Source organism: Callorhinus ursinus, unplaced genomic scaffold (assembly GCF_003265705.2).
Source record: "Callorhinus ursinus isolate GAN/ISIS: 27379988/994484 unplaced genomic scaffold, GSC_fseal_2.0 scaffold19, whole genome shotgun sequence".
Lineage (NCBI taxonomy): Eukaryota > Metazoa > Chordata > Mammalia > Carnivora > Otariidae > Callorhinus > Callorhinus ursinus.
This window is the reverse complement of record NW_027397081.1, coordinates 8,607,110-8,623,045: the sequence shown is the minus strand read 5'-3', so window position 1 is coordinate 8,623,045 and position 15,936 is coordinate 8,607,110. Positions and strand designations below refer to the sequence as shown.

Genomic DNA, 15,936 nt, shown 5'->3' with positions numbered 1-15,936 from the left:
AAAATAAAATAATAATCTTTAACATATGTAAGAAAATCCAGTGAATATAATGTTCAACGTGGATGATATTTTAAAATTATTTAGCCTATATTTTTAAATTATTAAATGCATAAATATTTTCAATTTTATACTGAAGTTTAGCTAAGATCAAGAAGACAAATGTAGAAGCAGATTTTCAAGGTTTACCATTATTGATGAGACTTGGGGCTTGAAGTTGCCTTAGTGATAAGAGTTGAAGTCCCTCATGCTAAAAGGAAGAAATGCAATTCGGGAAACTGTTAACTTGTGCAAGGTCATTTCAGTCATTTTCATGTTTTCTACCATTTGATTCTCTATTACAGGCTTGATAAGAAGGTAAAATCTGTCTTTTTATTAGATTTTATTTATGTTTTTACATTTTTTATTTAAATTTAATTTAGTTAACATGTAGTGTATTACTAGTTTCAGAGGTAGAGTTCAGTGATTCATCACTTGCATACAACACCCAGTGTTCATTCCATCATATGCCCTCCTTAATGCCCATCCCCCAGTTACCCTAGCCCCACCCCCCTTTCCTAGAGTTAAGAGTCTCCTATGGTTTCGGGCACCTGGGTGGCTCAGTCGGTTGGGCGTCTGCCTTCAGCTCAGGTCATGGTCCTGGGATCCTGGGATTGAGTTCCGAGTCAGGCTCCCTGCTCAATGGGGAGTCTGCTTCTCCCTCTCCCTCTGCCCCTCCCCTCTGCTCATGCTCTCTCTCTCAAATAAATAAATTAGAGAAAAAAAAAGTCTCTTCAATGAACTCTGAAAAACAAACTGAGGGTTCTAGAGGGGAGGAGGGTAGGGGGATGGGTTAGCCTGGTGATGGGTATTAAAGAGGGCACGTTCTGCGTGGAGCACTGGGTGTTATGCACAAACAATGAATCATGGAACACTACATCCAAAACTAATGATGTAATGTATGGTGATTAACATAATAAAAAAATAAAAAAAAAGTCTCTTATGGTTTGCCTCCCTCAAAAGGCTTCCTCTTCATTCTGTTTTTCATCCTCATTCTGAATGGCCAGAAACCGCGTGTTTCCACCCATTTCTGTGGTGCTTCCCCCAGGCTTCTTCCCCTTTTCCAAACATCTCCAGATAGAACATGATTCTCTTGTTCTATTAAGGATAACTCATTTGACATTTTCAGAAGGAAATCCTGAAAAGACAACATCTAATCAAGGGACTAAATGCTTTATAATGGGAATTTTAGACATTACATAGAAATGGTGGAAGACCTGGATTTTGGGTTTGTTTGTTTGTTTGTTTGTTTTGTCTTCAAATTTCTTTGAGAGAGAGTGAGCAAGAGAGAGAAGGAACAGGGGAAGGGGGAGGGAGAAGCAGGCTTCTGGCTGAGCAGGGAGCCAGACATGGGGCTCCATCCCTGGACTCCAGGATCATGACCTGAGCTGAAGGCAGTTTGTCTTCAAATTTCAGCATCCATTTTCTATTCTACTTAAACCTGAGGTTGGTTTAGGCTGGCCCAGGCTAGACCTTTTGCTAAATTCTAATATCCTGTCAATGAGCATTACCACCTGGGTGTTTAATTACCATCATAAACTCAGTATATTTCAATCTGAACCAGCCACTGTTCATTTTCTACCAACTCTTCTGCTGAACTCAGTTATTTCAATGAAACATTAGTGTCTTGGTAACTAAGGCTGGAAACTTGGAGTGATTTTTGAGTATCTCGTATCTCCAAACTCGGCATTCAAATAGTTACTTGTGTACATAACTGATTTCCTTCTCTAGATTATAAGCCTCCTGAAAGTTGAAACAAAATTTTTAACCCCATGGCACTTAGCAGCATCTCATATGCTGTAGATGGTCAGTAAATAGTCATGGAGTGAATGTCAATTATAACAGAAGTTCTAGTTGTCATTATGTGTAGGAGGTGATTTAAGTAAGGTGTTTAAAATCATCATAAACAAGTAACTGAAGGAAGTCTTGCATGATGTTTAGTTTCTATTTATTCTTTCCTGAACTCTAAGTACATTGTTATTCCACTGTTCTATTCATAACATCCAAGGCCTGCCTGGGCCTGTTGCAGAAAATATCGCTAGGGAGGGTTCAAAGCCTCATCAGCTAATGTGTTGCACCAACTCAAAATGCACTGTAACAATATGTCATCCATGAAGGTGAACTAGTGAAAGAATTATTAAGCACCTGGCACCACTTTAGTATTATAAATGCAAACATTAACCATTCAAAAAGGAAAAAATTGAGGATATGCTAATGCATATTGCCTTTAGTTCCAAAATAAATTTTATTTCAGCAATATATGAGTAGTTGTCCTGATTTCCATTTTTTTTTTACTTCTAACATAAAAAAAAACAACAAAACTTTGCAAAAGTTGTCCCAGAAAAGGCTAGAAAAGATGAGGATAAATGATGCAAATTTGTGATAATGATCTTTGTTAAGCTCAAGGCATTACAAAGCAATCAAGGGTGTAAAATAAATGTGAAATCTCCTTAATGGCTAGGAGTTATGTCTCTTAATGCTCTCCCATCTTTGCTGCCCATTAGAATTACTTGGGGAAGCTTTCAAAAGTCCCTTTGCCCTGGTTGCACTCCATCCCTCTTCAAGCACAATGTCTGGGCGTAGACTCTTGTCAGGCATCAGTATTTTTAAAAGATATTCAGGTGATTCCAAAATACAGCAGTTTGAAAACCCCTGTAATTGAGTAAGGGGAATAAGAAATATATCATGGAAAGCTGAAATCAATAAGATACTGTGAAAGTAGAAGGTCATTAAGGTCCTAGTCACAACTTCATTTTATTTATATGTTTTGGGCGTATAATAGATACTGAAATTCTTAATATATTGAACTGAGCTAGCCTTATTAACTCATGTCATTACTTCATATCCAGGTGCTCAACCACCATTTCCATAGTCCTTAGATGATCATTTCTCATACCTCCTAAGCATCAAAGATACTACAGTAGCCAGTGCAATCCTAGCTGTATTTCCAATAATAATATCTGTATTTCATCTCAGTTCATCACTGGTGAAAGTTTTAAGTTATACCAGTCCAGCATGCCAGGAGCCATCCATATCCATATTCTACTACCACTAGCAATGAAGTTTTTATTCCAGCCAGTAGGTGAGTAATCCATTTCCAAAATTCCATTTTAGAGTCTGTTTCCTTAAAACTGTCTTAGACTGGGTTCCTTAGAAACGGACTCTGAGATAGAGAACTGCATGTAGAAGGTTTATTAGGGAATCCTCTTGAGAGATATACCCATGAGGGAGTGAGAAAGATAGGACCGGGCAGGGGCACAGGTGGACCAATGAGGCAGGTGCAGTTGAAGACTCAGTCTATTTTATAGGGAGCTCTGGAGATGGGGTGGCTCTTCAGAATTCTAAGGGGGCCAGGTTTTTGTATCCCCACGTTAGCCAGTCGAAGGCTGCACTGTAGGCCACCCCTTGCAGGGGATGGGAGGCTATCTTTACTGTGAGATAGTTTCTGAGAGTAAGTCCCAGTGAGAAATGCAGCTTTGAGCCATTAGCTGCTGATGGTTCCAGCAGTTGGGGGATGATTGTGTTGACCCTAAAGAGGGGAACTGGTTGAAGGACCTCAGTATCTACTATACTGTTCAAAATAACATCTTTGGCCAATGGGAGCTCTTCGTGTAGGCTCATGTCTTTTGACATGACCCACTGGTTTTGCATAACTTTCTTGCTTTCTGGTAAAATACATTCCAGGCTCATCTAATATATTACCTGAACTAGAACTGGAACGAGCCATTTCTCCAAGGACTTTTTTTTAAGTGAGAAATGGTATTTAGAGACCACAAAATGAATGTCAGGATTGCTTTCTGATTCTAGACCTTTCAGTGAACAGAACTAAAACACAAATTTTTAGAAAAAAATTCAAGTTCATATTACTACTACCATTTCAAATTTAACATTATAGGATTTTTACTTAATTTCCTTGATTTTACACTTTTGTCCCTTTTTCCTTACATTGAAAATCTTAGTTCATAACATCATTAAAGTAAATATTTGTATTTCTCTATCCTAGTCTATTCTCTCTCTCTATAAAATTTCAAAAGGGTAATACTAACATTATAGTCTCTCTAGAATAGATTGCAATGTGTTCTAGAGTCACTTGGATTTTGTCAAAGCAGTTTGCTTGATCTTTATTCTTTTTTTTAAAAAAAAGATTTTATTTATTTCAGAGAGAGAGAGAGAAGGCAAGAGAGTGCACAAGTGGGGAGAGGGGCCGAGGATGAGGGAGAAGCAGACTCCTTACTGAGCACGAGCCCGATGAGGGGCCCGATCCCAGGACCCTGGGATCATGACCTGGGTCAAAGGCAGACGCTTAACCAACTGAGCTACCCAGGTGCCCCTGCTTGATCTTCGTTCTATTCAACTTGTTTATTACTTGTAGCAGGATATATTCTTGCCAAATTTACGGATAACAGTCAAAACGATAAGAGAATTTATTGAATGACAGAATTGGGTCACACATAATCCTGATTCCTAATGGTGATGGTCTAAATTTGACACAATGAAATATGACAGGTATAACTGTAATATGCAGTTGTTTTATACCCCCATTTAATCCACAAAGCATTAGAAAAGACAATAAAATGATAAATATAAACTTATTATTTATTAATAAGAAAGGCTACCACTTTTTGAGGACTTACTGTACGCCAGGCACTTTGCTAAATACTTCATATAATTTTATAATTTTTTAAAACGATTTTATTTATTTATTTGACAGAGAGAGATAGTGAGAGCAGGAACACAAACAGGGGGAGTGGGAGAGGGAGAAGCAGACTCTCTGCTGAGCAGGGAGCCCGACACGGGGCCAGATCCCAGGACCCTGGAATCATGATCTGAGCCGAAGGCGGACGCTTAATGACTGAGCCACCCAGGCGCCCTAATTTTATAATTTAATCTGGACAAGAACCTCATAAGACAATAGTAGTAGTAGTAGCATCTATCATTTACAGAGCATTTACGGAGTACTTGGTGCTGTTCTAGGCATTTTATACTCAAGTCTCATAACCCTACAAAGCGTTCTAGTTCTGGAAATCTGATTCCAAGGCTATAGGCACACATTTTACCCCCTTTTTTACAGATGAGATTTTGAAGATGAGAGAGACTGAGAAACTCCCCTAAATGTCTGTTCAACGAAGGACTGGGATTCAATCCCATGACACTTGATTTTAAGCTGATTTTTTAATCAGCTTCCTGTCACAACAGCTAGGCAGGCTCTGGACGAGGTGTGTTCGTGCATTATTGATTGTAATCTTGTTAACAACCCTGAGGGGGTCACTCTTGTCCCTCCCATTTCACAGGTCAGGAACTGAAAGTTCAGGAGGTAAGCAGGTTGCTGCAGGTTACACAGACAGTGCGTGGTAAAGTTGCAATTCACACCCAGGTCTGTCTAAATCCGAAGCCCATATTCTTAAACCTTAAGCTGTCCAGGAAGGGAAAGATATAAAAAACCAATAGCATTAGTGAAAAAGACTACTTGCAAGTTCAACGTGAGGCAGTGGTGGGATGCCACTGCCAACAAGGTGAATGCCACCTGAGGCTGTGTTCTAGAAATACGGTGTCTGCAGCAAGGGAGGAGACAGTCCCACTCTCATCTGCAATGGCAGAGCATACCTGGGGCGCTGTGTGTCCTGGGCTCCACACCTTAAACAAGCATTTACTGACATACCTGAAACTCCTCCACAGGTGACCGCCGAGCATGGTGAAGTGTCTGGAGTAACGTGTCTATAGGAAGGACTGTTAAAAGTTGAGGTTAGCGCTCCAAAAGAGAAGGCTCAGGAGAGGCTGAAGAGCTGGCATTTGCAGTCGAGCGTCAGCTACAGTCTCTAGTTCCAGAGAAGTAAGGCTTCCATTAGGAGGAATTGGCGCCTCCAAGGGAGGAAGCACCGCTTGGTATTGGGAGCTTTTTAGAAATGAAATGGGCTTCCTTTTAAGAGAACGAATTCTTTTTCACTGATGAAGAACTTGAATGAGCCCTTACTGTGGGTTCAAAGACATATGTCAGGTGCCGTGGTTCTTAAATTTTAGTGGGTATAAGAATCACCTGGAAGTACTTGTGATCTACTGATTCTCAGGCTTCACCTTTAGAAGCATCTGCATTTTTAACAAGCAGCGCAGTGGGGCCAAATGAGGTGGTCAGTGACCCACACTTTGAGAACCAATGAGATTAGATAAACTCCAAGATCTTTTCCACTTTGTTTGCAAATAAACATTCTAGCAAAAAATGTGTGTTGTCAACATAACAACTGTTCAAAGAAAGTTGTCTTAAGTTTTATACACGATCCAAGACAAAAGTCTTTAATATGTTGACAGTTATAATTAGAGACAAAATTACTGGAATGTAGGATATTAGGATATGGGAAGAAGAAGGCTTGATTCTCAATCTATGTCATAAGAGACAAGACTTTAATAGCAAAATAGAAGAGACAAATCCAGGTGGAAAATCTTTTTTCAGATGTTCAGATTTTAAAGAACTCACTCTGTGTATACCAGGGAGCAATCTGATGGGGACCTGGAAGAAGCTATTTAATTACCCTAACAGACTGCCCCCGTGTAAGGTTAAACACCTGTCAGGCTCTGGGACCCAGGCTTATATAAACTTCAGCCTAAAACTAACAGAACAGGTGTAGGGGAGAGTGTCTTCTAACGCTGGCCCACTTTCTGTTGGGCTAAAGCACTTTTTCTGGCAAGTATAATGTATGTTTGATTAACTTTAACTTTTACTTAAAGCATGTGACCTGAGAGCCACATTTTAGAACTACTATATCCTGAAATGTTTTGCTCTCTGTAAACATGTTTTTTAAAAAGCACTGCTTGGGTATAATTTACTGTCTGTATCAGGGTTTTTTTTTATTAAAAGATTTTGTTTATTTAACAGAGAGAGAGAGCACAAGCAGGCAGAGCAACAGGGAGAGGGAGAGGGAGAAGCAGGCTTCCCGCTGAGCCAGGAGCCCGATGCAGGGCTCAGTCCCAGGACCCCGCGATCGTGATCTGAACCTAAGGCAGACGCTTAACAGACTGAGCCACCCAGGCCCCCCTCCCCTTTTTTGACTTAAGTTGCATAGTGGTGTTTCATTTGTTGCTTAAGTGTACTAAAGTTTTAAAAAGCGGGTCTTTTTTTCTTTGAAAATATTAAAAACTGACTAGTTGAGGAATTGGTGCTCCTGGCTGTTTTGTTCATTGATAGTATCGATGTGCTTATTTCGTTCATGAAGGACTAGCAAACGATTTCTATTTTAAACGTAAGGTCTATAAAACTTCCCAATGGCAATTACATATTGATAACCAGTGTGACCCTGTTTCTATTTAATTTATTCTCACTTCCATTTTAACGGTTGCAGACCTCCTCCTTTCTCTTGAATCATGAGGGATGAAATTGCAACAGCAGTTTTCTTTGTCACAAGACTGGTGAAAAAACATGACAAATTGAGTAAACAGCAAGTAAAAGACTTCGCAGAAAAGCTGATGACGATCTTGTTTGAAACCTACAGAAGTCACTGGCACTCTGACTTCCCTTCCAAAGGGCAAGCCTTCAGGTGAGAGCCAGTGTGTAGGACGGCAAAGGGAAGGAAGTCACAAGCAAGCCATCGCCATTGGCAAGGATTCTGTCCGCAGAGTCTTGAGTTACATAAGTTTTATGGGCTCATACTGATTTGAACGTGGGCTTGAAAGAAAGAGATTCAGCAGGTGGCAGTGCGTAGTTGAAAACTATGTAGCTTAAAATATAGTTGAAGACTTATAGGGCAAACGCCCTTATGTGACGCGGATTAAACGGAGAGCGTTCGTCACACTAATTGTGTGGCTTAGTGATGCAACTCACATTCTGAGTAGCTGTGTAAAAAGTCAATGGTTCTACTCATAGAACCGTGGAGGGCGGGGACGGGGTAGGGGTCTCGGCTGAGGGGGGAGCTCTGTGTATTGGAGACATTTGCCCATCTCATGATTCTTCTACCAAGGCGCCTGTCACCCCATCTTTGTTTCCCTTTCCTTGCTTTTTAAAGGTGTATCAGGATAAATAATATTCAGAATAAAGATCCCATTCTAGAACGGGCTTGTGCTGAAAGTAAAGTGGATTTTTCTCACCTGGGACTTCCAAAGGAGATGACCCTCTGGGTAGATCCCTTTGAAGTGTGCTGTAGGTGAGTAATCTCATGGGAGGGGGTGTGCCTGTGACCCCTGGAAACCGTGGGTTACATAGTCAGTTCTGTACACCTTTGTGAGAGATGATGCGCCACAGCCCTGCGTTAGCGTTTAGCGGGCGGAGGGCCCTGGCCGGTTAAGCTTTCGGATGCAAACTTGATTTGCACAAACTTCCATTAGGAGCGGATGGCCTGGAAGCACAAAGACTTTACATAGTATTTGAAATCTGACTTTAATCCCTGCACTTCATTGCCAACCGTAGATTATTGGTTGGATATCTAAGGATTATAGGCAGTATCAAAGGGCAGAGAAGTTGCAATGCAGTCCTTTAGCTGAACTGAAAGAAACTGGTTCTTGTCTTTTTCTGAAAAATTCACCAAGAAAGCGCTTACAGAATAACCCCCGTTAATTACCACCCTGTGGTAGCTGAAGGTCACAATGTCTCTTAACTTGCTTTGCCGTCAAACCATTTCCATTTGTTGTTTAAAATAACTTTTTGCAGATTAGTGAGTGGTCTGTAGAAAAGAGTAGAGATAAAAACAACTTGTGAAATTTTGAATCCCTAATGAATACTTTATTTTCTTTTCCCACTTAGGTATGGTGAGAAAAATCACCCATTTACAATTGCTTCTTTTAAAGGCAGGTGGGAGGAATGGGAGCTTTCCCAACGGATCAGCCGCATTGTTAATAGAGCCACTTTGGACCACTCCTCCGGCATTTCCTCTGACGAAGAGAGTTGTAACAAAGAACCTCAGATCATTCCTAAAGTGAGCAATCCAAAGAGTATTTACCAGGTGAAGTGTGTTCCAGTGTGTGTTCTCTACGCTTTTTTCCCGCCCCCATTCTAATTCTAAAAAGAATTTGTCCACCGTAAAAGTGGAAAACAGAAAAACCTATAAAGATTAAAATCACAGTAACATTTTGGGAAAGTTTTTTCTTCTATATGTAATTTCTCTACTTGGCTGAGGGCTCAGGAGCTACAGTCATCTGTAATAGTGTTTTTCTGTGTAGTACTTGAACAGAAGTTTCCTTTAATCCAAATTCCTTCCTGATTAAATATAAAATTAGTGGGCTTTCTTGCCAGCAGAAAATAACATACCATTTGTAGAAAATCTGGAATATTAAGAAATGATCAAAGGTCTGCAATCCCACCACAAGAGTTTTTCTAAAAATAATAAAATATATTTTAGCCACAATTCCTAGAAAGATATGTATATTTGTATGTTGGAAATAAGTTTCATGAAACAATACTCATCCTCACTTGGCATAATGCCCTCCATATTTTCTATTAAATTAAATTGATTTCAACCACCTAAATGGATTTCATGATCCAGAAATAGTGGCAACCCTCAATTTGAAAAACACTGATCTAGACAGACTCTCTATTGATATTGTTATGTATATACTTGTTTGTATGTTTTCTGAAATTAATCCTTTATGCATGTTAAGACAATTTAAATACTTAACATTTTAATACTTTTTCCCTTGTAATTTATTTAATCTATTACTGGCAGTCATCTAGCTTTTCACATTGTTGTGATACAAAAAAAACTCATAACTTGTAGAGATGACTGAATTTTAAGTTATTTCTGGAGACTTGATCCTCAGACTTGGAATTACTAGGTGATAGGATGTGGCCAAAGTACCATCCAGGGAGGTTTTATTTATTTGTACTTTAACCAGCTCCATGTGAAAGTGTCTGTTTTATCATTTTTCCTAAAATTGGTTATTCTCATTTAAAAATACATAATTTGCTAAAGATGCTGTTATAGACTCTTAATTTAAGCATTAAAGAAACCCAACTTTCCATGTGCCCAAATGTTTTGGGTACTTACTGTCTTATGAATTTTTTCTTTACCCATTTACCATTTGAGGTTTTAATATATTATTAGTATAGGCTCTTCAAAAGTTAGAAATATTTTAACCCCTTTTCATATTATTGGCAAATATTTATTCTGATAGTTTGGAAACTAAACTCTATAGTTTATTATATAGTTCTCCATGTATAAAAGTTTAAAATCATGTAATGACATATATACCCTTAATTCTATTCTTAGGCTTAGAAAGATTTTCTTCCATCGAGGGATCAGATCTACAGTCAGCTATACACTTGTAGAACAATATCTTTTCAGAGTGTGGTCTGCAAAACATCTGTATTGGTCATTTGGGATGTTGAAAATGGATATTTCTAGACCTCAGCCCTAGAGGTTACAATTAGACAGTTTTGGGTTAAGCCAGTGAGGGGAGGGTGGGGTAGAACAGAACCCAAGAATATACACAAATTTGAAGATGTGTTTTTAAGTATTTTAGTTGGATTAAAGATTTAATTTTGTTAAAAGGTATGACATGACTTTATTACCCCCCCCATGCTAGACAATTTTCCAAGGATCATCATCTGCTTTGATTTCTATTCATTTGTACTCTCTACGCTTTTGAAAGGCTTAGCTTCTGAGTTATGGGTTTGTGTTTAGTATTTCGGTCTAGCTTATTACTTTAGAGATGATCTTCATACCTTCTTTTTTATTTATTTTTTTTTCCAGGTTGAAAACTTGAAACAGCCCTTTCAATCTTGGTTCCATGTCTCCCGCAAAAAGAATATGGCAGATGGCCGCGTGGGCCTCCTAGGGAACACTTATCATGCATTGCATAAAAATCCCAAGGGTCCGAGGCCTGCCGCCATCCCCCGGGTGGACAGGTACCACTGGGTCAACATGAACCGATAATGCAGTGGCTGGACACTCGGTGGGATAGAGTTCAGAGGAGCTGCTTCATTTTCTTTAAAACAAAAGGGAGTTTAAGGTTGAGAGGCCCATGAAACAGAAAAAGTAATCCCATCAGGGTCTAGGGTGGCATAATGGTGAATCCTCTCACACAGATCATGACTATGTTCTTACTGTACTTTTAATTCTTACTTAATTTTATGTGAAGTTTTATGTAACACTAATGAATGTATTCAGTAATAGAATGAAGATATTGACCTGTGATAAGATTCAATGAATTATGAAAAGTAACAGTTTAAATAAACGTACTATGTTTTTAATACCTTTCTAGTTCAGTGTTTTGCAAGAAAGCTTTGAAAGTTTGTGTTTCTTCATTAGCCATTAAGGCAGGTAGACCTTCACCTAGGGAAGTGTGATCCCCATGATATGGTCTCCTGGCCGCACTTTGTTACCCATCATTGCTGCTCTATTTCACAAGGCCACTGGGAGTTTGTTTTAAAATTACTCTTTAAGATACAAAATTCCCTTGTTTGTGTGTCTTTTAAAAATTTTGATCTATTTCTAAACCTCTTAATAGACTTAATTATGACTTATTTTATAACAGTGACACCTGTCCATTATAAGGATTCAAGCTAATGGAATTAAAATTAAAAACTTAAAAAAAATTAAGCTAAGCAAAAAAATGTACCACCAGGAAAAATAATCCCTACCATCCATCCAGAAACTATCATTATTAACATTAAATGGTGACCATTTTTACAGTCATGCTATATATGTATACAGATGTAAGAACTGATACACAATTTAATAAGAAAAACCATACAATAGGAGCCAAACAAGTAACTAAAATTAAAAAATTAAAGTATCTTAGCAAAACAAAGATACATGAGGTAAAATATTCATAAATTTTTCTACCACAAAGTATTTTATTCCCTGAAAGATTTCCCTGGAGTTAAACACTAGCAAGCTGGCAACTTATCTTTAAAACTTTGTTTTTCCAATTTTATATGGTAGTATTTGTCGATATAAGCATTCTTAATTTTTCCCAAGGACCAGTTGAGTGAATATTAAAATCTTAGGTCATGCTTTCTTTCTCTTACAATTTCATAGATCTCACATGAAACTAATGTTTTTGGCACGATACTGTGGAGAAATTGGAGACCAGTTTGATTTCCCCAAATCCCCGCCACTCACACCAGCATGAGCTTTTACTTTCTTAGGTGACTTCCTTTGCCTGCCAGTCTGAAAACCTTTTCTTTATACTGGAAGTCTTTGTCCATGTGTCAGTCATTTTACCAGTTTTCCCCAAAATATTGTATTCCTTTCTGATCTGCAGATTTGATTTTTTCTAGAGCAATCTACAATATTTTAATACTTTATCTCTCCATCCATTTTAGGGATACCAACTCTCTAGAGGCTGGATCATTTCTTTGTTTCTGTCATAACTATTTATCTGATTGCTTTAATATCTTTCATTTTTTTAAACCATGATTATCTTAAATCTTCCCTCTGCCAGTTTTATTCTCAGTCCTGTTTAGTCTTCGTTTCTTACCTGTTTCTTAGTGCCATAATGATGTTATTTTGGATTTCAATGAGCAACTTGGAGTTATTCCCACGTATAGTGTGACTAGAAAGTGAAAACTGTATAAAATAGTTACTATATGTAAAAACAACATAATACTTAGATGTGATAGAAGAATGGGTTTCTAAGAACCTTTGCACAGAGGATTTTATTAACAATTGTCTCTTGAAGTGTGTGAGGTTGGTTTTTTTTTTTTAAACCAAAAAACAAAACTACTTCCAGCCAACAGAGAGGATAAATCTGTGGCACATATATTACCACTTCTGTGACCCATGCCATGATGGACATCGCTAATGAGTCACCATATTCTTATCTGGATGCACGGATGACATCAAATTTCTGTGCACACAGTACCAGACATAACCATTAAAACGAATTGTTCCAAGTGGGTACTCAAAAAGAAATCAATTCCACCATGATTGACAATTGGCCCAGAGGGATTACACAGAGCCCTGTGTAATTTTTTAAAGCTTCCATGTGGCCCTGAGACAAGGGTATAGGGGAAAATTTAATGAACTATATATTTCTTGTTTTGATTAAAAGTGATCAATACAGTTGAAAAACCCCCAAATAAATGAATACTGTGTCTATTAGAATATAACTATAATAACCAAATTAGATCTTCCTAATCTGGATTTTGAAATTTTCTGAGTATGTACCACTTTTTTTCTTCTTTAAAAAATTAAACTTTTTGAGAGAGCTATTGATTCACATGCTTTTAAAAGGTAGAGAGACCCTGTGTACCCTTTCCCTAGTTTTCACCAATGGTAACATTTTGCAAAATGATACTATAATATTACAAACAGATACTGACACGATGCAGTTGGGATACAGAACATTTCCATCGTCCCCTTTTATGGCCACACCCACTTCCTCCCACTCCCAGCCCTTCCTCAACCCCCTGACAACCACTAAACTCTTATCCCCCATTTCTGTAATTTTGCCGTCTCTGGAATGTTATCAATGGAATCCTACTGTAGGCTACCTTTTGGGATTGGCTTTTTTTCACTAAAGCCTAGTTCTCCGGAGATTCATCCAGATTGTTGCACGAAGCTGTATTTTGTTCCTTATACGGCTGAGTAGTCTTCCATGGTACAGATGTACCACAATTTGTTTAACCATTTATGCATTGAAGAATGACAACTGGGTTGTTTCTAGTTTGAGGGATGATGAATAAAACTGCTATAAACATTCATATATACACACTGTGTGAGCATAAATTTTTATTTCTCTGGGGTAAATGCCTAAGAGAGTAATTGCTGGGTCGTATGGTAGTTGAGTGTTTAGTTTAAGAAACTGCCAAACTGTTTTACAGAGTGGCTGTACCATTTCATATTGCCACAAGCAATGCATGAGTGATCTCCTTTCCCCATGTGTGTGCCAGACTTTGGGGTTCTGGATTTATCCTTTTTTTCTTTCAGGACTAGAAAAATGTAGTGCCTCTTCTCCTAGTTTCTATGGCTTCTAATGAGAAATCTGCTGTGATACACATTTTTAACTATAGCTGTCTTTTTTTTTTTCCTGGCTGCTTTCAAGATTTTTTTCTTTGCTTTTAGTTTTTGGAAGTTTAATTATGATGTGTCTTGGTGTGGATTTTTTTTTAATTTATTTATCCTGCTTGGGATTCATTCAGCTCCTTGAATTTGTAGATTTGCTTCTTTCCAAATTTGGGGAGTTTTCAGCCATTCTTTCTTTGAGTACTTGTATAGCCGGCCCTTTTTGTCTTCTCCTCCTGAGAGGCTGATGACTTGAATGCTAGGTCATTTGTTATAGTGTCACAGGCCCCTGCAGCTCTACACATTCATTTCTTCTGTCTTTTCCGCACTCTGCTGTTCAGATTTGGTAATTTCTATCATTCTGTCTAAAAGTCCACCGACTTTCCCCATCTCTGTCCCTTCTGTTTTACTGTTGAGCCCATTGAGTGAGCTTTTTATTTTGGCTTTTATATTTTTCAGTTCTAAAATGTTCATTGGATTTTTTTGTCTTCTGTTTCTTCTTCTGTGACTTTATGGTTTTTTTTCCTTGAGATTTTCCATTTTTTCATTTATCTCAAGCATGTCCATAATTGTTTGTTGAAGCATTTTTGTGATGGCTTCTTTAAATTTTTTCCTATAACTCTAATATCTTTGTCATCTTGGTGTTGGCATCTGTTTATTGCGTTTTTTCACTCAGTTTTTTTTAAATCTTTCTGGTTCTTACGATGATAAATGATTTTTGCCTGAAACTTGTACATTTTGTGACATTGTAAGACTTGGGATCCTATTTAAACTTTGTTTTAGCTGATTTCCTTTGACACCATTCCACTGGTGGTGGGAGAGGGGAGTGGGGGGGGGTGCTGTCTTGTTTCTGCCTGGTGGTAGCTAAAAGTCCAGGTTCCCCACTTGCTCTCCACTGCTACCTAAGGAAGAGGTTGCTCGTACCTGCTGGGCAGGTATGGGAGTTCAAGCTCCTCCTGTGGCTTGCAGGAACACTTTGCTGAGGGTGGCCTCATTACCGATGGGCAGGGGGAGAAGTCCTGACTCTCCACGTGGCCTTTGCTGATACCACTCGAGCGGGGAGGTGGTGGGGAGGGGACCCCACTACCATATGTTGGTAGATGTCCGGATTCCCCATGTGGTCTGCCCTGACACTGAAGAGGAGGGGGATTTGTAACTGCCTTGCACGGATGAAAAGATGAAGATTCCTAGCTCTCTGCATGGTCTTCTCTGACAACATCCCAGGAGGAGGTTGGAATGCCTAATTATATAGCCTGGCAAGGCGGAAGTTTAGACTTCTCGCTCAACTTTTGCTGATGTGGGTGGAGCCAGGGTTGTTGTTTTTCTTCCTGTGATGCTTGGCTGGAGTAAAGCAGTTACTGTTTAAAAGTTTTCTGTCTTGCTGTGCTGTCCCACCCCACTTTTTAGGATTTATTTATTTGAGAGAGAGAGGGCGGGGGAGGGGCAGAGGGAGAGACTCTCAAGCAGATGCCCCGCCGAGTGCAGAGCCCTATGCAGGGCTCAATCTCAACGACCCTGTGATCATGACCTGAGCTGAAATCAAGAGCTGGTTGCTTAACTGACTGAGCCACCCAGGTGCCCCTAAGCTGCCCTTTTCTCAGTCCTTTCGCTAGAGAGCATGCTTTAGGGGAGCTTTTTGGTTCTGTGCCCATTGGTGTTTATGGATTGCTGGTTTTTTCATTTCCAAGTCTAGAATACATGAGGATTAAGAGAATCTCTGGAATTACCACCACTTCCTGCCTTGGGGTTTGAGGTCCTTGGCTTGTCTATTCTCTTCTCTACTCCTTTCAGAATCTCCTTGTTTTAACACATAATGTCCAAGAATTTTAGTTCTACTTGGTGGAAGGAGTAGGGAAAGGTATGCCTACTCCATTTCCTGGAAGCAGAAGTCTGTGTACCACTTTTGAAATAAAAGAATAATTTTTAAAACAATTAAGTATTACATTTTTTTGGAAAGGGCTTTTTTTTTGGT

The 15,936-nt window shown here is 38.9% G+C and overlaps 1 protein-coding gene across 1 annotated transcript; it reads left to right on the top strand.

Annotated features, from left to right (window-relative positions):
- Positions 1-5,727: 5,727 nt before the first annotated feature.
- BTG4 (BTG anti-proliferation factor 4) lies at positions 5,728-10,889 on the top strand. Its single transcript, XM_025893836.2, has 5 exons — positions 5,728-5,866; positions 7,368-7,562; positions 8,028-8,165; positions 8,762-8,960; positions 10,707-10,889. The coding sequence occupies exons 2-5, from the start codon at positions 7,390-7,392 to the stop codon at positions 10,887-10,889; spliced, it is 693 nt and encodes a 230-aa protein (XP_025749621.1). The 5' UTR covers positions 5,728-5,866; positions 7,368-7,389.
- Positions 10,890-15,936: the final 5,047 nt, after the last annotated feature.